Here is a 12,990-nt window from a genome sequence, read left to right on the forward strand (position 1 = left end):
ATGTGTGTGTAGACATAGAATACCAATAGCATATATAGACATCTATCTAGAAGCTGGGATGTAATCTGTTATTGACTGATCATCCGATACCACTACGTGGTATCCTATTTCTGCTGACAATTGGAATTTGCGTAGTATTCTCTGAAATAAGTAATATCAAGTTTCGATTGTCGGTACAGTTAACAAGCAAGTGAATTCAGATAAAATTGCCAAATCGATAAACAATAAATGTCTAAATTTATTTTTTATATTTCTATACCCTATATTTTTTTGTGAAATAAATTTGTAAAGATATACGTGAGAGTTTCTATTCTTACTTGATCTTATTTGAACAAAATTTATTGATTGCAATAATTGTAAAATACACTAGTATAGTCACGGAACAAGACTTTCTCAACGGATGATAACCCGTTTAGTCAATAATGCAGGTAGCAAAAAGATACTAATAATTTAAACATTTAAAAAGATTCAGTAATTTTATATACTATTGGAATTTTATACAATGTAATTAATGTACAGATTATAATTATTATAATTATTACGTAGATTTAAAAGTATAATTTTCACATATTTTCAACGATTTAGTTCAGTCGATAACGGTGATAAAATACGCTTATCAGAGAAATTTATATTGGAAGTTTTAACAAAGAATATCAAGTCTTTATAGATCTTTTTACACTATCACGTTACTGATCAGTGTTTATTGATCAGTACATGTTGCTATTATTAAATACTAATCAAACTCAGATGATTTCGTAACCAAGCTTTATTAAACTTTATTTTATCTTTGTATATAATCCATATTTATTAATATTTAATTAATTAAATATTAATTTTATATTTAATTAATCAAATATTAATGATTATTCAATTTATTTTGTCATTATGTCCTTTCTAAATCATTACGTTGTACAATCTAAAAAAGAATTTGTAAAGCATATTTGTAAAGTATAGTAATTATCATTACTATGTTAATTATAAATAATATCAAGTGCGACGTTATGGCATTGAAAATTTTAATTTTTAATAATAAAAAATATGTGTTATATAAACTTATACAATACTTTAACACATAATAGATATTAGATTGTATTTATGAGTATTATGTTAATTTTAATAAAACGGTTAGCATATCAATTGTGTGCATTCTTTGGAGGATTTTATTTTAAAATAAATAAAACGGTATATATTATTAATTGCATTTTGTGGTAAATATCTTTAAATAGAGAACACTTTATATCACTTTGATAAATTATGTTATAGCTTCTATAACAAATTATGACATTTGTATGTGAAGGTTCGTGACTCGAATCAATGGCAATAATTTAATTAAATGCTAGTTTAATTATACGTAGGTCGTGCTACGTGTAGTGAAGTGAATAGAAACCACAAGACGGGGAAAACAGGATACGACGGAAAGGTTGAATTTAGGTAAAATCTCATGTAAAGTTACCACAAATTTGCTGTACAGGTGCTAGTATTTTGGTGCACCAGCCAATCAAGTGAAAACTGTTACGTTATTATTAATAATTTAAAATCTATTGCAAATAGATTTTTTACTCCAAATAAAATAAGGTAAAAATAAATCAGCTTAAAAAAATTATTTAATTAAAGTGTATTTAAAGCGTTTCAAATAAATTTAAATTTTCTGTTAGTTCTTCATTTTTAATATAATATATACATAATATTATATACTATTTAGAATATACATATATATACTTATATAATATAGAATACCATAAATTATATTATAGTCTGTTTTATTATTTTATAATAAAAAATAATAAACCAGATAAAGAATTTATCGATGTCACTGTCACCTTCAATTTATAAAAATGTAATTTCAATTCTTCGCATATTTCCAAGCATATTATGTAGTAAAGTTTAAGCTTGCTTACCAAGGGTAATCTTGGATTACACTTGCGTTTAATCTAAGCTTGAACTCTTGTTTTAACTTCGCTTGAGTACACCTTGAGAACACGTAGATAATTTCGCTTGACTGAAACCATAATGTCTTTAAAAAAATTGCTTTTTATCCATTGCTTAAAAACAAATTTCAAAATTAAAATCTGCTGCAAATAGTGATTACAGATGTAAAAATGTATAATTTATTTAAGTAATTTTCAAATTATTTTTGTGTAGAAAACTAACTATGTACCAGGATATTTTTTATCCAAAAGCTATTCTATTTACGTTGACAAAAAAGTTATTTTCATTTTAAATCATATCCCATATCAATCATTCGGAATTTGTACATATTTGTTTCTATTCCATTTTCTTCAGAGCAACGGATTGAATATTTCAAACAAGTTTGTATATATTTTCTATAAAAATGACATAATACTGTCTTCGGATACTCAGCACTTCCTGTTTATTCCAAAAGTATTCAATTACTTTATCTTCTATTAATATGAATAATAAATCTTTTCTGTTGTTCGCAGCCCTTACTTGCATACCAAACAAATCCGTGCGAAATATTTCGGGAGTTATATACTCAGCCTCGAGTGAGAAACGCCAATATTTTGTCGCAACCTATCCCTTCCACAACAAACATCTGCCTAGTCTCGGAGGGTCTTCTTTCGAATAATAATCTGTTATATGTACATATGATGATACGTGTGGGTGTGCACGGTCTAACTTCTATGAAACTCCCCTGTATGCCATGTATCAGACACCCTTCAAGTTTCTATTTGAGTCTGTATATTTGACGCTTGCCGAAAAAGATAAACATGTAAATTTCAATCAGCTGGCTGATTGAAATTGGTACAAAATGTAAACATGAATACACGAGCAAGATATTTAAAAAACATCAGTACAGTGTAATTAACAAATAGCGTAAATAAATTCTGTCGCTTTTGTAACATAAAAATATTGTGAAAAATATAATAGCCATAATAATATTGATTGCATCAGGCAGAATAATCTTCCCTTTTGTAGAAATTTCAAAGATAATTTTGTGAGAAAAATTTTGATCGAATTCTTCGTACATAAATTACAAATGGGATTTGCTGGACTACCATATGATCTAAAAATATTACTTTATCTGGATTCTATGCATAATAGTAACAAAAAATTACATTTTAAAGTAAAAATAAGTTAAACATATTTAATTATAATTCAATTACTATAAGTTACTAGAAACGTAAAAATATTTTCATATTCTTTTTATACATATACAGTTATAATTAAAAATATTTAATAATATTTAAACGGTAATTGGTGCAAGTAGAAAAGATTATCTTTCTTATATTTAAAATAACATTATTTAATAGAAGCTTGTTGAACAGATTATAGATGTAGATACATACAAAATTAAAATTAATTCTATTAAACAAATTATTCACATATTTCAGTTTCACTAAATTATGTTTCCGTCTTTTGTATTCGTTTTCCCTTCCAATAAGATTTAAGCCATGCTTTATAAGCTTACTAACTTTTACTAACGAGCTTTCTAAGAGGCTATATCGCCTTGTATACGTTACACATTTCATAAAAAAAACCTGTTTCTTTCACATATTGCCTTGTGTTTGCACAACACAATAACACACAACATATGTCTGCAAACTCATAATGCAAAGTATATATACAAAAAATATACAGATGTTATATAAATATATTTAGACAAATATTATTTTGTTTTTATTCAATGTTCTATGTGTAAGTAAAAATTTACTTACAGTGTTAAAAGAAATTAATTGGTGTATACATTTAGATCGATAATTGTATACAATTAGAATGATTTTAGAGAGTTAAATGAATTATTAATCACGCTTAATAAATTTCTTGTAATAAAATGTTTTTGAAAGGCGATTAAAATTTTATTGCATAATTTTAACGTTCCGGTCCGATTCCTCTCGACATTATCCTTTTCAATCTGCGGCAGATGATTAAATTCATTTTAGCTTCCTGGAATATCAATTGATAAGATTGGTAAATCGCATCTCTCTATTCGTTAAATATTCAGAGCAATTCAGAGCTTTTTTTTTGCAAATTTGAATAAGTAGTAGTCGGTGTCTCTCTTATGCTATTGGAGTCTGTGCTTTTCCGAGATATACATATAAAAAGTTTTTCTAAGATCTTTGTATTTCGTATGATGAGGTATCTCAATGTGAAGTCAACCGTACGTGAGGAGCATACTTTTCCACTTTCACTTAAGTTGGAAGGCCCAGATACGAATACAGTTAACCGAGAAGAAAGATATTTTTTTTCTTCGTCCATCTATAAAGCTGCAAACTTTTAGCTTTATACAGGCGTAGCAAGCTGGATTTAAAGCTCAATACTACTTTTGATGTTTACGTGATTTACGTTATGTTTAAAAAAAGTTTTCCATTTCTACCAACAATTTCTACCAGCAAGTAAACTTATTTCTCATCATATTATAAGAGGCTTTACTTTGTCATAAAAGAAATTACAAAATAAAGTACAGCAGTATTTAAAAAATATAATTAAATTAAATTGTGATGTTTAGCGTAATGTTACCTTTATATAATAAATTTAAAATTATTAAAAAAAGATTAAGTTAGTTGTTAAGTAATTCCGACATTTATCAGTATTGTGAAAGGTATTTATTATAATAACGGTATACTCAATAATACGTTGCGTCATATTTACTTGCGAGATTTTCTCACGCGGTATATATATATTTTCTTTTACTTTACGAAAACGTTATGCTAAAGATATGATAAAGTTACACTACAGGAGATGATTGCAGAGTTTATATGATAAACTCCGTCTTTCGGGTATATTGACGAGTCAGGCTTCTTTATGCTATAACAAGAATGGAAATACGTCTATAACTCACAACGCTTTCGAAGAAATGTGGGGCTATGATTATTATCATTCTCATTCGCACGAAAGGAAAATGACATTTTTCCATGACAAAGGCGTGAAGTCTGATCTGAATATCAAACAAGTACGACGGAGAAAATTTTGTCAAAATTATAGTATAGTTCTATGAAAATACTTACTGAAATTTTATTAGGTAGGTCATTAATTGCAAAAAAATAATAAAAGATGAATTTCCTACAAAGAGCGTAATTTATAGCGTAAATAATCACTGCTTTTAATTATGCTTTTCGAGCATAAGACATTCCTACCCGGCATTAATTAAATGGTGTTTTGTAAATTTCTACCAGAATGGAAAATTTATTTCTCACTACCCCTATTTATATTTGGTTCCGATGAGAAGACCTGCTGGCAAGGGAAATGTTCGCATATTTTCTACAAATCACTTCTTAAATTACAATATTTGTCGATGCATATTTGCTGAAGCGAATTTTCGTGCTAAGAATGTATAAATATTACATGTAATATTATCTTTATTAGCGTTCAAGATTCTATAAGTTTAGATTTATCAATAATTAATTCAACTTTTGCTTGTTAAAAGATAGCATTACAATAGAGCTCGTAAGTAACATAACATGAATAAATACAATAACATGAAATTAATACACAGTATAAGTAATTAAATTAAAATTAATATAAATTAAACAATAATTTAAATCAATAAACTAATTTGGCATATAAATAGTTTTGCAAAATATGTATATTATGTAATAAGTCTTTGTAAAAATAAAAGCTTTTCAGAACGATTTTTATTCCGCTAAAACTGAGCTAGTACTTTTCTAAAATATAAAACTTAAAATATGTCTTCTTATAAAATCGTATAAAATCTGAAAATCTAAAAACGTTGTGAAACGTACGTGGCACCGTAGCATATTGTAGATACAACATGCTGGGGGATCAGAGTCTACGTTATCTCAGAAAGTGCCAGATCTCCGGATGCATTCCTGCACGTAATATAAAACATCTGTTGAATCTGAGAAGTGTCCCACCGAACGTGACGCAAGTCTCTCAAGCTTTTATCCTGAAAAATAGCTATCATAAATCGACGAACGTACTGATATCCGGCTGGAATCGGCGCAGACACTCGCGTATTTTCCCATCAGCTGACACTTGTGCCCAAGTGGAAAGTCTCGGCGTGGTGGGCGACGAAGGAAAGGGGTGCGAGAATGCTCATGGTGCGCACGCACCGCTGAATGAACGCGCTTTTGAGCCTTCAGTATCACCGTCGGGGTTCTTCGATGCGGTACACCGGCTTGATCCACCTGACGAACGGGATGGATTGACGAACGATCACTCGTAAATATAAACGTCCTTTACGTGGATACGCGCGCGCACAAATCGTCTTCGATAATTTTGCGACAATAATGTCGACAATTGACGAATCGATCAAGCCGCGCGCAAATAAATGACAGGTACCGATCGACAAGAGACAATCAAGATTCGTCGAATATGCGGATACGCACTGTCAAGTTCCCGGACGCAACGTGATAAACTCTGTCGTTTGTTACTGTCAGTGACAATGACTTTCATAAAACGATCGTAAATTCAAAGCTTTGCGCTTTCTATTAACTGATTAAAAAGAAAGGGAAAAATATACTGATTACGAATGATATTGTGCCTCTGAAGTGTATGATAAATGCGAAGCGCATTTTAGTAATGGATGGAAAGAAATCTTGCAGAAAGGCTGTCATTCGCAGTTGTTGAACGCGCGTTTTATAGAAAGTGTTTAAAAGTTTAAGTAATATTATTCGTCTAAAAACACAACGATAAGTATTGATAATACATAAAAATTATTATTTTAAAATGTTATACAATTAATGCGGTAAAGTGGGGGAAGAATTAAAATAAAGAAAGCGTTAAAGATTTAAAATAATTCCAAGAAGGTTCAACTAATTTGCAAAATCTACGTAAAGATAAAGCAGATCTCTATAGATCTAATTAATGTAACGTAGATTTCCAAGCGCTTACTGAATAAGATATCTGAGAATCCCCTGACAAAGTGATCTGGAGATACAACCATTTTGCGTTTATTCCAGCTTTAAAGGCAATCTTATTAGATCGACGGACAATAAGTTTTAACAGAAGTATTTGGGATATAAAAAAGTGCGCCGCAAATAAAGGAGTAAAATGTAATCAAGTTAGTATTTGAAAGTTATTAATGTCGATTGCACTGATTAAACAACGAACTGTATGAGACTTCCAATCAAGCACCACAAATTCGTATCAATTACGTGCACATTTTTCCAATAACGAGCAATCAAGTTAAGCCATAATGATAGTTACTCGCCAGTTCATTGTGCGTCACGTCGGAGGAAATTGGTAACAGCTCATAAAATCGATTTAACGTGCTGTTTGGAGGAAACGAACGGAGAGATAACGATTGAACACAAAGCCCCGGGAGTGTCCGTACGATCGCTAAAGACAAACCTTTACAAATATGAATAGCCCAAACCTGGAGCATTTGTACAATTGCACCGCATCGGTTCTGGATCTCAATGTTACAATGCTACTGAAGCTAAATTTTAGCGAGATCCGTTATTTTATCGAGGAGACGTTAAACAAGTCAACCAGACGTGATATTATTCAGCAGGCGCTCCGCGACTGTATTCTCGGCAATCAGGAACGGCCGTTCGATTTGCCATGGTGGCAGAAGCTCTTCTGGTCTTCGATATACGCGGTGATCGTGCTGGTCGCAACTGGTGGCAATATTATCGTTATGTGGATCGTACTTGGTAAGAAGACAGATTGTATAAACGTGTGATATAGCATGACGGAAAAGTTTCCGCTTCGTTAGTATGCTTTCCTATGAATACAGATTATTTCAAAATGAAACTCTTTTTGAGGACATTTTTCCATTACGAATAACAGTCATACGGGTATATCGTTTTTCCATTGCATCAACAAATTCAATTTTTGTTATGAATTAGTTGCAGAGAGTGTGTAAATTAAAACAATGGATACATAACTGCAATGCATACATGACGATAAAATTAGCATTAAATTAAAACTTTTGTACGATAATTAAGTATGTTATTATAAATTGTTAATTAGGCAAAAAATTTTAATTTAAATATTCATACATTCAATTAAAAAAGTAAATTTCCATAATTAACAACTTTACACTCATGCTTTATAATGATAAGTTTCCCTTTTATTTATAAATGTTAGATGTTAGTAAGAATAAAACTCAAACCATTGAGGGTACTACGTTCGTGTGTACATTGCGATGTATTCAGAACTTTACACTTCATTTTGCTGCATTGACATTCAAATAAAGATATTACAGTGTACGATTTACCGATTCATTCCGTTCTTACATATACTAAAATAACTAAATTACATTGTTAAATATAAGCATATTATTGTAAATATAAATAAAAAGATCGTTCCTTAAATATAATAGAAAAATTTGATTGTTGAGTGCATTAATACTCATGTGTAACGTGGTAAATTATTATAATATAATCAATAAAATTGCTGTTTTTGCACTGAAGGTGCAAGGTTGAAATTAAATTCAATCTCCACTAATTATTAAACGCTTCAATTAATTGTAGCAAAGTGGTCTGTAGCAAAGTAGCATTATAAAAGAAACGTAGTATAGATGTATAAGTTTAAAAAATGATATTTCTTTTATAATACAAATTATATATATGCAAATTTGGAAGCATATTGCTTCATTCGTTCTTTAAAATTTTCTTTCAAATCCATTGAGAAGTTAAAATTAAATGTACATTTCTGTTTAACACGGATAGTCTCTCAAAGTATTTCAAAAGCTATCACATTAACGGCACATTAGAAAAAGATAATTTCTCCAATTATTAATATTCACGGAGAAATTCTCCGTGAATATCACAAACATGAAATATACACGGGAAAAAATTTATAATTATTATTATTGGCACGTGGGAAGATTGACGTTCAAATCCTGGCAGAGGTAATATTTTTCGCAATAAATTCTTTACACGTTTTGACAGATGGGGAATTCTTTTAGATGCTTGTTAGCATAAAAAATGTTAAATTGCTCGTCAATTTTATTCGTTACAGTGGATTCCAGCTTCATGTAAGGAATTGTGTTTTAAGACCGACAAAAAGTGCGGCGCATAGTTTGTATGTGGCTCGATATTGTAACAATAAAAAATATACACATCAACATCCGTGTCGATTCTCGTTGGCATTACTTTGTTATTTCTGTGTTACAATTATTATTAAATTTATATTTTATAATTAACATTGTATAATAAATACAGATATTTTTTATAATAATCAACACATAAATATTTTATACATCTTTCTATAATAATGACAATTTTTAATGAAAATAGTACGCGCTACTTAGAAATTAGTCAAAATAATAATTAAATTGATATCTTTTGAAAGACTGGTTTATATTCTACATTATATAATATGTTATAAATAGAGAGAATATATTTATTCTTTATAATCTCTCAGAAAAAAGAAAAGTATAAATAAAAGAAAATATTGTACACGATTACTCTTTATTATTCAAAATCGGATATATACTTGTATTTGTTCGAAATAATCGCTTGTATAAAATCACTTTCTAATTTAATATTAATATTTTTCACTCTCGTAATGTATTATGACCATTACACAAAATCTCGTAAAATGTTTAGTCGTTTAACTCGAACGATATTTGATTTCTCATGCATTCTGTATTGAAAACTGTTCTTGTGGCATAGACACTCGATAAAAACATGGAACATGAAGCGAGGTAAATCTTCGCGTATACGATAAAACACGTCACATTGTCTACGTCTCTCAGAGAGACAATTTTACGGTTATATAAGTTCTATGTTTATAAGTTATATGTTTTATGTAAGCTATAACCATCTTTATACGACTGCTTGAACAGAAATGTAATCGAAGAGTGCGCGATGAATCCAACGCGTGTTAAGCTACAGTATTATAATATACAGCATGTTCTATGAGAGCGTTGAATTATCAATTATTAATTTTCACGTTCAACAAAATAGCTGTAAATTTAACAGCACATATCTGTTAACAACAACTGGTAAATTGATTAATTAATTTCTAGGTAATAGAAGTTTACAAATAGTAACTATCACTTTCAATAATTGATAGATAAAGATGTATTGTAAATTGCTGTTTCATAAAAGATCGATATTTCACAAAATATTTTTTCCTTGCAATCAACAATTTAATAATAAATCAAAAGGATAAATTTAAATTCAAAAAGATTGCATTTGTTGTAAATATGATAAGCAATATCTCGTCGATATTCATTATCTCATCCTTTTTTTTTAAAGTAATCTAAACTATTGTCTCTTGCTATACGTATATACTATATATGTGACAGCTTTGATCCATATCTACGTGACAAGCATCCTTAATCAGAGACAAACACAATTCGTTTTCATCATAGTAAATCAATAAAGACATATGACAATTTCTTATACAAGCCACGTGTATCGGATTTATGGTATGTATTTTTGCACAGAGAGCAACTTTACGTAGCAAATGATTACACATGTAAATGGGTACAAATATACAAACAAAATACGTATACTAAACATGTCAATCTGCTATCTGATTAAATTTTGCATATTCATTAATTTCACCTATATAAAAATTCACATGCGCTCAAAAATATGGAATATTAAAAAATTTTACAAAAATATAAATCGCTCTAATATAAATCTCCTTTACAGATTAATTATAACAATGACAGTTTCAGCTTTGTAAACTTTTGTTCTCTCTTTTAGCGCCTACGTATCTTTTACGTTTTATTTTTAGCTATGTATTTATATCAAATCAATATTAATTTTTATGGTAAAATAAAATTATTAAAAGTAAATAAAACGTTAATATTTTAATTCTACATCCATTATCTAATAAGATTTAAAGCTGCGAGATTTTATTAAAAAATCATTGTACGTTAATGTTTTTACACATATATCATATATACGTATAAATACTCACATACACAATTCATTTTATTTACATGTTATTTGGAAATCGAAAGTTTATGTATCTAATATGTTTTCATCATATTTTAAAACGATAATCAGTTTACAAAGTTTCTAAAATTTTGAAGATAATGAAAATAAGATTATATACAATACATTGTATAAATAATCTCGTGTTTTATTAAAAAGTCGTTGATAAATTTTCGACGTTATTATTTCCTGTATAATATAAATCACACAATTACTATTTTAAGGAATATGGAAATGTACATATATTAAATTTTGTAGCACGTTCCTTATTGAAACAGTTTGCAACCTCCACACAATTAAATTTCTCTCTCTTTCCTTCTCTCAAACTGGTATTGTATTATTATAGGTGCTTATCAGCATTTACCATTTTCATATATCTACCCATCTAGTACTTGAATAAACCAAACCATTATACCGGTACTGGTTGCAGTTTTATTTTATTTTATTTTTGCTTGTTTCGTTTCCGCAACCTTTAGAAATCGTCGCGAATTCGCGGAGGTAACTATACGCGTTTATGTGGTACGTGCAACATTTTATATCACAATGGAATTATAACTCGCAATAACGACAGTATTATAAAATCTTGAATAAAATGTATACATCGTTACCATTATATAAATATATTGTACATGAAGAATCAGAAGAATTCATTATAATATAAAATTTTTCTGTTTGAACACAGTGCATCTAGCATGCAGTTTATAATGTGTTTATTAAAAACAAGTTTATTTTTCTTGAAATAAATACGTAAATAACAACGTTATAATAAAATTGATAAAAATAAGTAATAAATATCTAAAAAGTATAATCCATACTATTTTGCGATGCTTCCGTTATACAGAATACATATTGGATACACATTATTTGTCGCGTCCCATTTTTCATTACTGGAATACCATTTTATAACTCGTTCTATATTATACAATATTTTTTAATAATCTGGCTAAAACGCCGAAAATAAATACAAAAAGATTGTAGAAAAATACAAACATTATTATCACACATATTTTCAATGTAAGTATTATATATTTTTTAAATAATTATATTACATAAATATATAAATAAATAGAAATTTGAGGTTTGCTCAGGCTACCTCAATAAGAAGGACCATCAGATACAGAGACCTGTATAAAAGTGAAAATGCTGTGAAGCAAAATGCTAATATAATCAGTTTAAAACTACATGTTTATGTAGAGTTGCACCTACAGATATGCAAACTCTGTGAAAAAACGTAATTTTACTGCAAATAAAATTATTTAATAGTATTTTGTATTTTACCATACTTGATAATTTGAAACATTAAAATGCAAAAATAATTCGTAGATTTCGATAATTGATAATCAATTTTTGAATAACTATAGTAGTTATGTTGGTTATATTTAGTCATAGGAATGGTGGTAGTGTGTGTCATCCTTTCTATGCATGTTTCTTCATAAATATAATTGAAAAAAAATTTAAGAATGCAGCAAATGAGTTTTCTCAAATCTGTATATATAATTTTTGCATATGTAGCGACATATAATAATATGAACAAGATTTCTTTAATTGTGCTCTTATATAAATTTGCATTTAAAGTTAAATTAAAAGATATAATTGTCCATTAGGAGAAATAATTCTATTAGAGTTCATAAATTTTATTAGCACCCATATCTATTTTCGGTCTTCAGAAAATGTATTGTACATCATTTATCCTAAGGTACGTATATTGCGGTACTCTAAGAATCATGTATCAGAGGTTTCATAAACTTGACTAATGTAATATAACATTTTTCCATTACTTTTTCAATAACTAAGAAACTTATTTCTTAAACTTTCCTCCAAAAGTTTACCAACCAACCAAGTATACCCTTAATAAAATTATGAAGTTGATCGATGTTGATTAGCCGTCATGTCCACGAAAATGACTTTTCTCGCCGTATAATGGTAAAAGAATTTGTTTTATTTTCTCGCTTATATACGTATATCTTGTATGTGTAATCTTACACGCATGTACGTATAACAATTGGATATAACCGTTTCTAAGGGTATTTGAAAGCAGATGGCGTCGAAAAGGTTGATAATTACACGCAAACATTTCAAAGTTCAAGAAGCTTATTGGATGCAATATTTTACAATGGTATCGCTTCTTTCTTTGTTTAAATATTTAAATTAGTTATCTTATATGTAA

The 12,990-nt window shown here is 28.8% G+C and overlaps 1 protein-coding gene across 1 annotated transcript in view; it reads left to right on the forward strand.

Annotated features, from left to right (window-relative positions):
- Positions 1-5,907: 5,907 nt before the first annotated feature.
- The window catches only part of LOC105461503 (tachykinin-like peptides receptor 86C), a gene marked incomplete at its 3' end in the record, with an annotated part of 31,687 nt that continues 24,604 nt past the window's right edge, over positions 5,908-12,990 (forward strand). The window contains exon 1 of the mRNA XM_011708001.1: positions 5,908-7,577. Coding sequence (XP_011706303.1) covers positions 7,283-7,577 — 295 coding nt within the window. The remainder of the gene's footprint in view (positions 7,578-12,990) is intronic.

The sequence above is a fragment of the Wasmannia auropunctata genome, unplaced genomic scaffold (genome assembly GCF_000956235.1).
Source record: "Wasmannia auropunctata unplaced genomic scaffold, wasmannia.A_1.0 LD286321.1, whole genome shotgun sequence".
In the NCBI taxonomy this organism is placed as follows: Eukaryota; Metazoa; Arthropoda; class Insecta; order Hymenoptera; family Formicidae; genus Wasmannia; species Wasmannia auropunctata.